Raw genomic sequence first — 16,010 nt, forward strand, 5'->3', positions numbered from 1 at the left:
CTGTAGTTCTGGGATGTTTACGAGTTTCGAAAGTATTGGATTTATTTGCTCAAAGTGTGTTATAAGGTGTTATTTTGTCTATTCCTGGTGTGGTCCTTGGTTTTAGATCTACGATTGCTTCTTTCAGTTCCTGTTTTGTTATGGGTGGAAAATAATAATAATAATAATAATAATAATAAAGGTATACATGTCAGTAAGGATAAGTGCTTTGCGTTATGGGATACTAAGGCAATTGATGTGAAGTCATTAACTTCTATCTGCAAGTATACAATTAGCGAAGTTACTACATGTGCAAACTTTGTTTGTTTACACTTGGATAAAGGATGAAACCAAGAATATAATTTCTTGACATCTTTAATTTACTTACAGGAACAAGTTGATTGATGCAGAAAAGGGATAATGTGATCGACACATGCAAATTATTGAAGAGTTTTTACAAGATTAATTCAGAGGAAATTTTTCAGAACAGGTCTGGTGATGGGAGAACCAGGGGAAGTCCTTGGAAAGTGAGTAAGAGTGTAGTCAGCAAAGGGGTTAAATACTGTTTTTTTTTTTTTTTTTTTGCTTGGAGAGCAGTGAATGAATGGAATAGACTGCCAGAGTCTATAGCGGGTGCATGAGTTGTTGTTAGTGTTTGCCATGTTTAAGGAATCCCTCGATGAGCCAAAGGACTTTGTGGAGTGGCCAATAATAATAATAATTTATGCCAGTAAGTTTTTCCAGAAAATATCAGTAGTAGTTTCGTCAATTACATGGAAACGTTCCATCATTTGCTGTTAGATAACAGCAGATATTTTTATTTTTTATTTTTAACTTATTAAAGCATAACAGTGGGGTGCTTAAGGGTCAAAGCTGCATAACTGAGAGGAGACCTCTACATAGCCTTTAAAGGAATGTGGAGAACCGACCAGGGCTTCTGACCTAATATCCAATCCTCTTGGGCTGGCAATTTGGGATTTTGCCGACCAAACTGTATTCTTATTGGCTGAAACCAAAATACAAAATGATGGTACAACATGACAGAATTTCATGCCAGCTGAGGTGTCGTCCGGTTAAACAAGGTCCGCATTGTTTTCACCAGGAAACCAGAGAAAACAGCGAAAAGTCAGCTATTGGAAAAAATCTGAAAAAACACCCCAGAGTTAAAGATCAGTACTATCAACATAAGAAACCTGAATGGCAAAGAAATGAAGCTAGCTGAGGTATTAGTCAAGTACCAGATCGACATAATAGGGGGTGATCGAAACAAAAAAGGCAAAAACTAGTGATATCGTTCTGAGCAATAAATACAAAATGTTACATTCAATCAAGGCCAATCAAGGAAAAAAAGGAGTAGCCATAGTATTCAATACTAAATATGACGCTAATCGTTTTTAATGGCAGGCAGTCTAAAGTAGAGTGAGATGTGGGAAAATATTAGAATGGGAAACTGGACAATGAGACTTATTTGTGCCTATGGTCCCACAGAAGGTTCTACTAAGGTAGAAGTGGAGCGAATTTTTAGAGTTAGAGAAAGCAACTGACACAATGAAAAAGGAAAAGTTGGTCCTTGTTGGTGATCTAAATAGTAGAGTAGGAAATGACTGTAAGACATACAGAAATATCTTGGGAAATATTGGAGAAAATGGCAAAGCTAATAATAATGGCAAATACCTGTTGGATTTCTGCTCAGGACATGGACTGGTTATTACAAACACCATGTTCCAACATAAAAATGTGCATGGAGGTATAAAATCTTACAGTGGCTGCACTGCTTAGTTCAGAAGGCCTGGACAGAGGGACGAATTCGCGATGATTGTCGTAGAGCCTCATATTACCCATATATAAAAAGGGAAATAAAACTGAATGTGAGAATTACAGAGGTATTTCCATACTGAGGGTTCCTGGTAAGATTTATGCACGTATACTTGAGAAACGGTTGAGAAGAATTGTGGAAGAATAGCTTTGTGAAGAACAAAGTGGATTCAGGCCAAATAGAGGCTGTCCTAATCAGTTCTTCATTTTAAGACAAATAATGGAGAAATCATGGAAATATAACAAAAGATTTGTATTTAAGTTTTGTAGATCTGGAAAAGCCATATGACAAAGTGCCAAGAGAAAAGCTATTCAATACTCTACAGTTATATGGTGTCAATGGGACATTATATCAAGCAATACTTAGTCTTTATTTGAGTTGTAAATCAGCAGTTAGAATTGAACGAGGTAGAGGAAGATGGTTTAATGTTAAATCTATTGTCAGACAAGGATGTACATTATCCCCTCTGTTATTCATTATCTATATGGATCACATTATGAAGGAAAGTGGTATTAAACCTGATATCAAAATTGGAGAAATTAATGTCAGTTTTTTGCTTTATGAGGACGATATTATACTTCAGAATAAATCTGCTACAAGTTTGCAAGATTCCCTGACTAAATTGAATAACTGTTGTAAAACATATATAAAGGTCAGCAATAACAAGACGAAAACAATGAAAATAAGCAGAATCACTGAAAATATCAACTGCGTTGTGAATGGAGAACCTGTGGAACAAGTAAAACATTTCAGCTACTTAAGCACAAATTTTAGTGAAGATGGTAAATTAAATATGGAAATAGACAACAGAATCAAGAAAGCTGGTATGGTGGGAAATCAGTTGAATAAATTCATATTGAATAAGAGAGAAATTAGTCGGAACACTAAATTAACCATATACAAGGCAGTGTTCAAACCAGTTTTAACTTATGGATCTGAGAGCTGGTTCAGAAGTAAAACACTTGACCAAAGGCTAGAGATCGCAGATATGAGAGTCCTGAGAAAGATTAGAAGCGTGATCAGATGGCATCAATGGCAATATCATATTAAAAACGAGGAAAGAACTTGACATTGTCAGCATCCAGGAATGCGTTAACAGAGCTAATATCAGGTGATATGATCACTTAAACAGAATGGGCGAGGAAAGATTAGCAAAACAAATGTTCTATGCGAGGTTGGTAGGAAAAAAAAAACAGAGGAAGACCGAGATATAGGTTGATTGATATGGTAAACGTGCCACGTGCCTTAGACGACAGAAATGATAGATCTGATGATGATGATGAAATCTTGACAAATAATAGACTGGTTTGGAGGAAAATTGTAGATAGGAAGCTATCATATCCTGTACAGCCCTTGAGGTGCTTTTTCAGGAATTTGATGATGAAGATAAAGCATAACATTAAACATTGATATTTAACATAAACAAGTGTTAACATTTATCAGAGCAACATATCATTTTTTCAAATTATTTATAACAGTGAAATACGTACATATTTAAATTTTCTCATCGTCAATATCAACAAAGACCAATTGTCGTTCAATGTAATTCCATTAAAATAAAACACACAATGCATTAGAAAATATTTGATATTTAAACATTTAAGTGATATACTTGAATTTCATATCATGTGTATATCTCCATCAAGACAGCCAACTAACTATTATTTTAAAATCATGATGAACGAGCACCTGACTTCCTTTTTAAACACTGAACCATTGATGCTCACTCCTCATCCAGATATAATGGAGAACCACTGAGTTAGGTTGTCTTCTGCATCAGGATTCTTACCTTCACACTTTCATGTTCGGGGTCTTCCCTCTTGTCCATGGTGTGTTCCATTCTTCTCACAGTTTTTCTTCCTGTCGTATCCAGTGTGCACATGTAGATTTGTGTAGTGCAATTCTCTCCAGGATAATGTTTACTGGTATTAGGAGAATTTCTTTGATTTGATCTTGTAAGGAAGTTTATTTGGCTAGTAGCAAATTTTTATGTGGCATCTTGGTAAGTGTTCAAAATTTTATAAAATTAAATATATATATATATATATATATGTATATATATATTTTTTTTTTTTCACATTTTCTGATTAGGCACAGGCTCAGCATGAAAGATAATGGAAAATGCAAACACTGTATAAACTGAGTCGATTAGAGGAGTGATGAGTCATTTGTCAAAGAAAACACATGGAGGAACAAAGCTGAAAAGTCATTTATAAGCTGTGGTTTGGCACAATAGAACCTATGAACTCCTTGTGCCAATATGACTTAAATCAATAAACCATTTACTAGCGATTGGCTCAGATGGAAAATCTTGAGTGCGCCCCAATTAACTGACTTCTACTTTATATGTGAAGCAAAGAGGAATACTGAATTAATTTAATCACAGAAGGATTTACAAGCTGCGCATGAACCTTGAGCTCATACTAAGCATGACTTTAATATTATAACATAATTAAAATTAATAACATTTATACAGAACGTTCAGTGACATGTTGCTTGGAAGATAATCAGACATTTTCAAACGAACTGTAAATTGTGTTGCTCCCTGTTTAATTGTAACTAACTGTTGGAGTGCATTTACTTTTCCATTTAAATGGGAAGAACACATGTTTTCTTTGGAGAATAACCCATTCCATGTTGTAAATAAAACCTCAACTGATTCAGAATTTTCTTTGATACAGATCGGATGATTGAATGATAAAATAACTGAAGCATTGTTGCGTTGAGTTGTGAGATATTCCTCTGTGGTGGTTTTTGACTTTGTAACATTACACCACACAACATCTGGAATGCGCTTTGGCATTGATGAGTGGTGGTAAAAAGACCTAGGCCCGCTACAAAAACCGTGATAACCACGGTCAAACTCTGTAAAATTCCATTCGAAACTCAGTCCGAATATGAAAACTAATCCTGAGTTGACCGTTGTTGAAAATATTAGATGACCTACAGTGATAACATCCTGACAGCGAACTCCATTTGTTTTAAACTCTGCTTTATCATGTTTCTTAAATATTCTTTTGGAAGTAATTTGGGATATATTGATACCATCGATCTTTATTTGAAATGAAGCTATTGGATCAGTTACCTGACAAATTACTGGACCAAATTCCTCCATTGTAAAAAGAGAACTATTCACTACTGACACTATCTCCTCGGGTGTCATCGACAAAAATCTGATATATGGCAAAATGTCTTTCAGCAGTTTTCTTGTATTTTCTCTAGTGAAGGTTATATCCATTTTTGAACATGTAAGCCGAACCCAAGACAGAACACCTTGAAACAGTTTGTATTCTGAAGAAATATTAAGTGAATTTCTTTGTGCTATGAATTTTAGAGTATCTGGTTCAGCATTCAGTAGATGTGGTGATTTCAGAACCTGTTCTGTGTGTTCCTCTATTATCATAACGCATTTAAGTATCACTTCTTCCAGATCCACTTCTTTAGCAAACTGATATATACTGCAGATCCCGTCAGTAGGTGTAGTGGTGTGCTCAGTCAAATAATCCTTACACTGGTTTTCCAGATGATAGATACAATACTTTTTGGCGCAATAACGAGTGTCCATTGCAAGGATCACTGAATCTAAGGAAATGTAGTCTGAATAAAGATATCTGAAAAACAGACAAAGAAAAATAATCAGCTAAGCAGAATGATCAAAGTTGTACAAGTACATTTAATAGTTAACATATTTTAGAACTAATAACTTTCATGTTATTTTTTAAGAAGTGGAGTTCAACACAAGAATTTCTTTAAAACACTCAATATTATGAAATACAAAACAAATATCTTTTACATATTATGTTCAGTTTAGTTATTTTTTGAGTATGTATTACTGGTAAAAATAATCTAATTAAGCTCAAATCTCAAGAACATTTGATGAAGATTTTATTTTATTTTTATTTATTTATTTTTTTTAATAACAACTATAGTTTCAAGTACTAAACTTCCTCCAGCCATAGTATTTGTAATATTATGAATGATTTAAGTTCACTGAATCATTATACGTCAGTTAAAGCAACCTATGGTTCAAAAGATCTGCGATTCAATTCTATAAACTATCAATGACGATGACCTTTTCAGCTGATGACAAGTTAGTCAATCACATGAGGAGTGAGTAGGTTTTCAATCTGGACTTTTTTTAAATATCTTAAAAACAGAAAGAAAGAAAGTGGCTACAGAATATATGCAATTAAAAGACCTAGCAGATTCTGAGAATATCCAGGATAGCCATTCTATCAGATTTTGTTTTCGATTCTAGCCATAAGGGGCAATGTGAATTTATGCATAAACTGATAGTAAAGTGCCTTTGAAAACAATCATAAATTTAAGAATTGGTTCTCAATAAATAGTTTTAAACAACAACAACAAAAGAAAAATACATATAAATAAATAAGATATGTGTTGAAAACATTTGATGAAGATCAGAGTAAATTAAATACTTTAGTTTTTTATGTTTTAAATATAACTATTTTGATTTTAACCCTTTTAAAAAAAGTGCATCATTTATCTTCTTTAATTACACTGAAATTCTACAATATATTAATTTTTAATATTTACATTAAGTACATTAGGAAGGATTTCACAGGTAACATACAACTGTTTGCTAATGATAAAGATAGGTAGAGTAATCAGAAATGCAGATGATAAGCAGTACTTGCAGATTTCAATAGGATACAATTCTAGGCATGAGAAAATCGCCCTCAGCTCGATGCTAGTAAAGTAAATATAAAGTCATGGACTGATGTGATGAGATATTCAATGTCATATTATTATTTTATGTATTTCTTATATGGTTACCAGCCATGAAAGGTTATTATTAAACCTATGCTACACTTGTACCATGGTCTGAGGATTGTTTGTCCCCATTTTGTATATTTTTTGTAATTTTTTTAATTTATTTTATATGGTCTGGAAACCCTCTCTAGCCACCAAACATGGAATATTTTCAAGCCACATCAGATCTCCAACTTCAGGTGGAAGATGAAATTCATCTTCCACCTGAAGACAATCACAAACATCCATGTTCACTGTAGGATTCGAACCTGTGATCTCTTGGTTTGAGAGTAGGAACGCTAACCACTTGGCCAACAGGCCAGCAAATTTCAACAATATTGATGGGATTATGCTAAAAGAAACTGATCAGGTTAGAGATCTCATAATTTTAGTACATAGAAAGTTGAACCTCAAGGACCATATAGTAAAGATCGCAAATACAACTCAGAGGATAATTAGAATTCTGAAACGAACCTCAATATGAAAAATAGGTAAGCATGACCGCTCTCTCACAATGAGTGCTTGCACTCCTTGGAGGTGTCATGTAATAACTAATAATAAAGATGTCAGCTAGCTTCTTTATAAGGCCTTGATATGACCTCACTTGGAATACGCGTAGGTCTAGTTTCTGTAGTAATGCTGATACAGTGGAGAAATTGAAAATATTAGTGTTAGATGGTATCAGTATTGTGGAAATAGGTTATGAAGACATAGTGAGAATTTGTAAGCTGCTGACACTTCAAAATAGGAGGAGAAGGATGGCATGGAAGTGGAGAATAAATATAGTCAAGAAAAGGGAGAAAGCTAGTTCTCTCATGGGATAGTGTATGGTTGGAATGGACTGCCATGGGAAGTTGCGAGTGCAAATAGTGTGAATAAAAGAAAAAAGTAAGATAGCTTATTCAGGCAATACATGACCTCTCGATGAATCCCTTAATAATAATTTTATTCCTTATAAAATTATTATTAAGGGACTCATCGAGTGGTCATGTATTGCCTGAATAAGCTATCTTACTTTCTCTCTCTTTCCAGAGAGGGAAAAAAATAGTCTAATGTAGCAATAATTCCCTTTCAATCTTGGCTCTCAATAAGCAACATATAGTTTCTTTATTAAGAATGACAAACATGTAGCTAAATTTTCAGTATACTGTCTAGAAGAAACTGTAACTGAGAGTATGAATTCATACAGACTCAAAAGAATCCAAACTTTTTCATCATATCCAGACAGCTGATAACGAAAAACAACTAACAATAAAAGACAACATGCTATTGTTATAAATTTTTCCTGTTGAACTATGTTAATTTCAAAAAAAAAAAATTAAAACATACTTGAGCATTGACTGAAATGCTTCCACTGTAACATCTGGAACGCGAATTTCCTTTTTTTCTGGTAAACTTCCATAGAACATTGCCTGGAACACACAACTCCCCATCGATAGAATCAGTTTATGAGCTTGAATGCTGACACTTTTTTCTCCAACATAAAATGTCACATCACAAAGTTGCTCGTTTTCCAACATAGCTTTGCCCCTCTCTGCCAATGAATTCTTTCCCTTTTGCCAATCTTCCATGATTCTGAAATAGAAAACAAATCATTACACTTATTTTCACTGCAAAACTTAATTATTGAAACTAAATAACATCACAAAGATATTCAAAATTGAATCGAATTATCAAAAATGTTTAAGCTATCAAAACAATACACTTATAATACCACTCTTTTTTGACATGATATTAATGTCATGTCAAGTCAAGTTATTTCAGTAGTTTCTTACCGTTTAGAATCTCAAAAACTTATATGGTATTAAATATTTTAACAAACACTTAGGCTAGGGGTAAAGGAAGTTTTGTGCTTTCCCAATTTTCATTATATCTGGTAATATTTTAGTCACTAGTGTTGTAAAATATCAGCTTTTATTTAAAGAAAGCAGTTTATTCCTATTGTTCAAGTAACAGTATGTGTTAACAAAAACTATGAAAATGATAAAGGATATAACATTAAAAACATATGTGCCGGTTATAATTCTTAATTTTTGTTAATGGCAAAGAAAAGTCTTGTTAACTCATGTTTGAACTTTTGTGCAAACATCGCAGTAGGGTAGAAATATCTTTTCTTTCTTTTGTCCGACCTTTTGTCCGAAATTTATGTTGTGTCGTGTCTTCTATTTTTATACTACTTATGAATTAGTGGTCACATACGTGGGAATACCCTATAGTTCTCGGGAGTCGCTTGAAGGCCAGGCGAACGACGTAGCGCTTGGGCAGAACGACTGCTACTTGATTTGCCCGAACCGGGCCAAAGGAGATTATGGGTTTCATGTATTGACGATCACTGCAGATGCTCAGTCATAGGTCGTATGCAATGCATGGTGTCTATTCTGAAATCGTCTACTCAACTCCCCCCCTCCCCATGAATAAATCTTGAGTGTGCCACCGGTGGGTATACCACACAGGGTACCACAGATCGAGACAAAAACATGAAAATGTGCAGGACAATCTCTGGCATACAATAAGACCATGGAGAAACTCAAGAAACAAAATAGCAATTATCAGTGCTTTAATAATAATATATATATATATATATATGAACATCACTGTACAATACCTTGGTGAAAGTGGAGGGTAATATTAAGTTTGGGGAAGCAATTTCTGCTACTCAAACGATTCCTCTTTCTTTCTTCTCTATTAAGTTCTCATAGAGAATACAGCATGTGAAATTTCTTGACTCACTTGTGAGAATTTGTCTACATATGTATCAGTGACTTCAAGTGCCCATTTTGTTGGGTGTGCTGTCGGGGCTTATGCAACCCACACTACAAAACTGACATCAATTTGACCATATGATTGCATTCTTATAAATCTATGAAAGTTTTAAGAGTGCCCAGCACATAAGGGCTCATTTTAATTGGGCCAATGCAATTAATTACAGGGTAACTTTGAATTCTTTAATTTAACAATTAATATAATTTTAAATATGGAAAGGATAATGATTAAATGAACAATATCTATGCATCACGCGCGCCATTTATGTGAGAAACAGAAAGAGTTTATGCTTCGTGGTGAGATTAGATTATCATTGGCAAATATTAGAGTGAGACACGATAATTTGAATTTTGATACGATTTTTAAATACAGCCAATAACAAGCACAGAAATCAGAAAAATGAATCACTTGGGAAATTGTTATTTTTCCCGCTTGAACCAAAGAAAGGGCTGAATATAACTCGATTTACTTATTTATACTGAAGTTCCAACCTATTTAGACTATAATCAATCATATAATCCACTAAAATTCTGGTAGAAACGGGATATTCTGTACATTGTTAACACTGCTTCCCTTTGTAAATATGGGCAAAAATTATAAATTATTAATGGAAAATTATACATTAAAAAATTGTCTACATCCGTATAGACACGAACCTAAACATGTCGGTTTACACTTCACACATGTAAAACAGATGAAACTCAGAAAACAAAAACAGAAACTCATGACAAATAACACGTTCAATTGGATTGCTTCACACAATAATCAATCACAGCCGCTAACTACTTCTGGATGCTATAGTCTCAGCCGCACACTCTGCCTCATCTTCTTGGCCAAGTAAAGCCACTGGAACTCTAAAAATTTGACACAGTACGCTATCTGCACGTCTGTTTAAAGGTGTCCGATTTTTTGACTGCACACCCGAATTATTAACGTGAAAGCGATGCGATGTTTTCGCATCGAAAAGTGTCCTCTTCATGAAGCATTAGTATATTGTGTTTAATTTTAGGAATCATGTAAAGCCAAGAAAGAATAAGGGGAGTCTCTAACAGGAATAAATGCAAAAATATAATTACTTAAAATAACGGGATATTAAATCTCACATAGCTTTAAAACCGAATAAGAAACTCAAAGATTGGAATCAGAGAGTTTCTTGGCGAATATAAAATATAATATCTGTGATATTGCTATTCTGTGGATGTCCAAATCACATACGGAATATTCGTTTCTGATATGTACATATTAGTGAGTATTATCATCCTTTAATGGATTTTAGACTCAGTAGCTTGTTTCAATGTTATTTCATCTTATTTTTGGTCATCCTTGACTTATATCCCTCAATTGAATGGTATCAGCTGAAGTATCTGTTTGCGTAGTCTCAAAAGGTCCATTCTCTTCCTTTTTGTATATTTTAACTATTACTGAGTCTATATTTTGGTTCTTTATGCGCTTTTCTTTTTGTCTCAGTATATAGCTTGATGTAGGAATAGAGTGGGAATACTATCTGGCTCTCAGGAATCATGGCTGTTGTGAATGCAAGGTGAATGAAGTAGTGCTCCGGCGATACTTTGTTTGCCCGAGCCGCACCAGAGATCACATGTATCATGTATTGGCGATCACTGCAGATGCTCGGTCATAGGTCGTATGCAAGGCATAGCATGTATTCTCAAATCGTATACTCAACTCTTCCCCCCCCCCAGATTAAATTATGCGTACTCAGCCCCCTCCAAGATTAAATCCTGAGCACACCACTGATCACTACTGTGAAATTAAGCATTGAACAAAAACAAAAAATGTGGAGGAAAACTAATATCCAGTAGTTAATTATTTTAGAAAAATGTGTACTGCTACCTATTGACAAGAAAACCTGAATGTAAAATATAAAAAAAAATTGTGATGCATTCCTTGACTCTAAAAACGAAAAATTCCTATAGTCTAAATTAGGAATGAAATACCACACACTTAAAATACCAAATCATACTGCCATCTGTTCACACTACAGTGAAATTAATCGGGAATAGTTCAATAAATGATTCGGTCAACTGCTGCACACTGGAAGTTCTGTTTGTCTGCACAAGTCTTCTCATGTGAACAAAGATCTCTTGTCTGACATTCTTTCTTAGGACCAAAGTTACTCCTCTTAGACAACCAATGTGAGTTATTTTTCCTATTGTGAGAACACTGTTGACGATTACTGAACAGCATCATTCTTAAATAGTTCCCCTGAACAGGTGGTGATGCACGTGACCAAGTATTTTGCACATACGTTTATGTACATCTGCATACATAAGGGTTTCTAATTGAGTGACATGTGTACTTTGAGTCCGTTTGTTAACCGTCTCTAGAGATTTGTTCATTATTGCCATTTTTGAAGGAGTTTGTCATAAAGTGGAGGCTCTTTGGCTACTCAATCTAATTTCTGAAAGTTATAATGGCGAGAAAAAAGCATGCAGATCATTTGGTTAGTATTGCGATTAGTCAATCCTAGAAAGTGCCAAAATCGTAAATTTGATTGTTACTCTTCTGAATTTACTCTTTAATTAATAAATAATATTAAGCCTATAGTTTAGTGGCTATACCAAAAAACTCAGGATTTTTGTTCATTATTTTACATCGGGAGCTACAAGAAACTTATGCGTCAGTATATTCTAAATATTTATTTTTTCAATTTGTCAGAAACTTCTTATCCATCTCATTACCCATGTCTATCGATGTACATCAAGTTTAATATTTTATTGTCTCAAATATGTATTCATTCTATGTATATATACTAATTTCAAAAGTATAGGGGTTAAATGATATGTTGTTTTCGTAATACCATGATATGTGAACAGTAGCCATTAGTCTGCTTAATAAAAACAAATAAAATTAATTGCCTCTGTTCTGTTTTTTTTTTTTTTTTGACATATTATCGTAGTAATATTTATGTAAACCTATAATTTGTAAATATGATTTTACATACTGTGGCAAAAAAACACCACTAGTATAAAGAATTCAAACTTACCTGACTCAGTAGAAATCTGAAAGTTACAAGACCGACACAATGAAGAGAGAACAAACTACAATCACAAGCGCACAAAAAAAACGGACTGAGCTCTTTTATCTTTACACCGATTTTAAGTTCCAGATAATGTTGATAACAAATCAAAATTATTCGCCAGTTCCAAAACATGCTGATAACTTTTCAGTTTTACACCATTGTTTTAATTTAAGAGATTACTAGCACTGAATGTGGGAAATGGAATCTGTACCGTCATGTGGTGAACAGAAATTTTAGCTAAGTGTTTGTCGATAATGTCAAAGATGTATTTATAAGATCACATTCAAATTTATTAAAGCAATGAAAATTTTATTCATTATGAATTTAACAAGTTTATTAATTTTACTTTTAATTTATCACTTTTAACAGGTTTAATTAATAACTTTAACTGGTATCAAGTCTAAGATTTACAGTATTTTTAGGAAGGAAAGACAGGATTGGAAAGAAAGGTATATGCTGATAATGAAAATGCTGATAACTCACTTCAGACTCATTGCGACATGGACATGTCGCAATGAGTCTGAAAATATCTAGTATTATTTGGACCGTAACAAGATCAAAAACATAGCGGAGTGTTGTTACAGACCTCGTGGATCGGTTGCTACTGAAGAAATAAAGATGGGTGGGAAATAGTAGTCATTATGAGAGACTTTAATTATCCGAATATTGATTCAGTAGAGGTGAGACCTCGTGAGAAGAATGAAGCGGAATTTAATGAGCTGTTGCGAGACAACTTCTTAAAGAAGCATGTGACAGAAGGAACTCGACAACAAATAGTGTTCGATCTGATTATAGTGTCAGAGGGAGTTCCAGTTAAAGATATGACTCATCTACCTCAGGTTCGTAACAGTGATTACCTTGTACTGACTTGGGAAGTGGCTGAATTTATGGATGTTCCATAAATTCAGAAAACATTACACGCTGAATAAAAACAGGATAGCATGACTGAGACCTTTTCTAAATGGAAAGGATATCGGCAGCGCATGGGAAACGTTTAAAATAACTTAAATGATGCAATATCGGAATGTGTCACTAGACTTTGAAGAATGAATAGTCTAGGAGTAAAATAAATGTGCAATATTATTAGGGAAGAAATTCGTAAGAAAAAGAAGACGTGGGTGACACCATTTGCATAACGATGAGGTTAATTACGAAAACAATTGCTGACAATGATATAGAGAGAGTCAAGGTAATCAGATAAGCGGGGAGTGATTTGAAAAGACAGGAATTCTGGACAAGTGAAATGGTTGTCAGGTCAATGTTAAGTAGTCATGTACTTTGATGCAATGAGATATCCAAAGTGATAATATTGGTGGGATTACGGTAGAAGAAACTGATCCAGCTACGAATCTTGGAGTTATAGTAGATAGCAAGTTGAAGTTCGAGGACCATACAGCAAAGATTGCAAATACAACTCGGAGGATAATTGGTTTGTAAAGATATGTAGAGATAAGGAAGCTATTTCGCCTCTTTACACGTTCATGATAAGACCCCAGTTGGATTATTGTGCACAAGTCTGATCTGGTTTCTTCGGTAATTCTGATAAAGTGGAGAGAGTAGAAAGGGGAGTGTTAACAATGATATCAGGATTGCAGAATACAAAATATGAAGACAGATTGAGAACTTGGAGTAAAGAATAGGTACGAGCCAGATTTTTCTGTGATAAGTTGTTGCGTGAGTGGAACGAGTTTCCAGAATTTCGGTTGTTTCTGAGGTTCAGTTGTAATCCAAAGCACTGCAACCAAAGAGAGTAGGAATTGAACCGCAGGCAAGTGAAAATAGCACATCTGATGTAAGCAGAACAAATTATCCAGTTGGTTAGAGGAGGCGATGTAAAGGAAGATAGGAATAGCATTCATCGACAAATGAGCTCAAGTAGAGAAGGGCAATTAATTAAAAAATAGCAATAAATAGTCTTCTATAGATTGGCAGCTCCATTACCAAAAGCTCCTATTTTCTCGTTTTCCGTATATTCCAGATATTTATGTTATTCTACCGCTAGTCCTATTCTTGAGGTATATCACATCTATTATTCTACCGCTAGTCCTATTCTTGAGGTATATCACATCTACTTTAATATTTCATTGTCTCAAATGTATATTACGTCACTATGTATTCGCAGTATTCATACTGACTTTAGAAGTATGATTTTGTAACTCGATAAATAATTAACAATGACATCTCGTTTTTGTAATATCGTGAGATGGGAACACAGCCTTGAAACCAAATAAAAGCGATTTTCTCCGATTTTTTTAACATATCATCCTTAGTTCACATTTACGGTAGCACACGGTTTGTAAATCTCATTTCACATGTGCCTCTGTAGCGTAATTGGAAAATAGCTGGGTTCGATTCTCGTCGTGACAACGGAAATTCTTATATGGGCTATTTCAATTGAAGGTCAGTTAGCCGATCTCATACGGAGGTAACAAGGTTTTTTCTCCTGGAAACTCGGGCTTTTCATCCCGCACACAGACAAATCGGCCTTCAGAACACACGCAATTTACAGACAAAAAACTTTTGCTGGCCGGTATATGGCGTTCATGCATGGTAGTAGTAAGACAATTTAGTAATGGAGAGGGTGAGATGTATTTAGCGAAGAAGAGTGCCCTCCGGCGATGAGTCCTTGGACTCCCTGTTCGTGTCACGTCATAATAATAATACAGTGAAAAAGGTTCATTAATATAAAATTCAATGCCTTCCGACTGAGCAGAGATCGGGAAGTTACAGAGTGACACAAAACTAAAATCATAAGCGCAATAAAACAAAGCGAGTTTATTTCTTTACATCAGTTTTCAGTTGCAGATAATGTTGATAACAAATCAAAACCATTCATTTTCAAAAACTTCTGATAAACTTTGCTCATTCCACTACGCTGTGATAATAGCATAGAATAATGGAAATCTGGTTTCTAATGGCATCCAGTGAATAAAAATTAAAGATAAATATAAGTATTTACTAAAATAAAGAGCCAAAAGGTACAATGATATATATATATATATATATATAAATCATGTGGGTATTAAATCCAGCATTATTTCAAACACAAATGTAGAAATTATGAAAGTTTGGTAAAGAAGTTGACACTCGCCGGCATTTACGAGTTGTCCCAGCGCGGACTATACAGAAGATATAGGCACCGCATGTAAGCTCTCTGGTCAACTTCTTTACGAAACTTTCATAGTGCCTACATTCGGCTTTGAAATAATGCTGGATTTAATACGCAATTCATTGGCCGACATGTTGATTGAGGAGTTCTGGGAATCGAACAGAACACGAATCTGCACAATAACATTCAAACGAGGCTCACAACTAAGGGTTCAATGGCAGGACCGTAATATGCAAGCCCCACGTATCCCGAATCAAAGTGCAGCGTCGTCTTCAGTGGTGCAAAGAGCGTGTTCCGTGGGGCCGTAGAACCTTGTAGAGCTGTGTGATGGAGCTACAAATCACCCTCGGACTGATGTCGGTGTTGCGCATTCCCGATGAACGGCTGTTACCAGAGTGAGTAATCCCCACTATGAAATTTGGATGTGGCAGTGTGATGGTATTGGTTCTATATCTCCTGGTTTGGTCTCAGACTTCTGTTTGTGATGACACGAACATACAACTCTGAAAGGTATCTGAACATTTTGGACA

At 34.7% G+C, this 16,010-nt stretch overlaps 1 protein-coding gene across 1 annotated transcript; it reads right to left on the bottom strand.

Moving 5' to 3' along the window:
* Positions 1-3,295: 3,295 nt before the first annotated feature.
* Positions 3,296-8,133, bottom strand: LOC150106030 (BTB/POZ domain-containing protein 6-like). The gene is made up of 2 exons (XM_090393765.1): positions 7,898-8,133; positions 3,296-5,406 (listed from the first exon to the last, which is right to left on the bottom strand). The coding sequence occupies exons 1-2, from the start codon at positions 8,086-8,088 to the stop codon at positions 4,254-4,256; spliced, it is 1,344 nt and encodes a 447-aa protein (XP_090249891.1). The 5' UTR covers positions 8,089-8,133; the 3' UTR covers positions 3,296-4,253.
* Between the last annotated feature and the right edge of the window lie 7,877 nt (positions 8,134-16,010).

Source organism: Typopeltis vanoorti, chromosome 6 (genome assembly GCF_054136105.1).
Source record: "Typopeltis vanoorti isolate ZY-2024b chromosome 6, IOZ_Tvanoo_1.0, whole genome shotgun sequence".
NCBI classification, from domain to species: domain Eukaryota; kingdom Metazoa; phylum Arthropoda; class Arachnida; order Uropygi; family Thelyphonidae; genus Typopeltis; species Typopeltis vanoorti.

Excerpts from the sequence above, each read along its gene's own strand:
- LOC150106030 (XM_090393765.1), bottom strand. The coding sequence starts at position 8,088 with ATGTTGGAAAACGAGCAACTTTGTGATGTGACATTTTATGTTGGAGAA. Across the intron at positions 5,407-7,897 it reads GCATTTCAGTCAATGCTCAA|ATATCTTTATTCAGACTACA; the intron begins GTATGTTTTAAT and ends TCTGTTTTTCAG.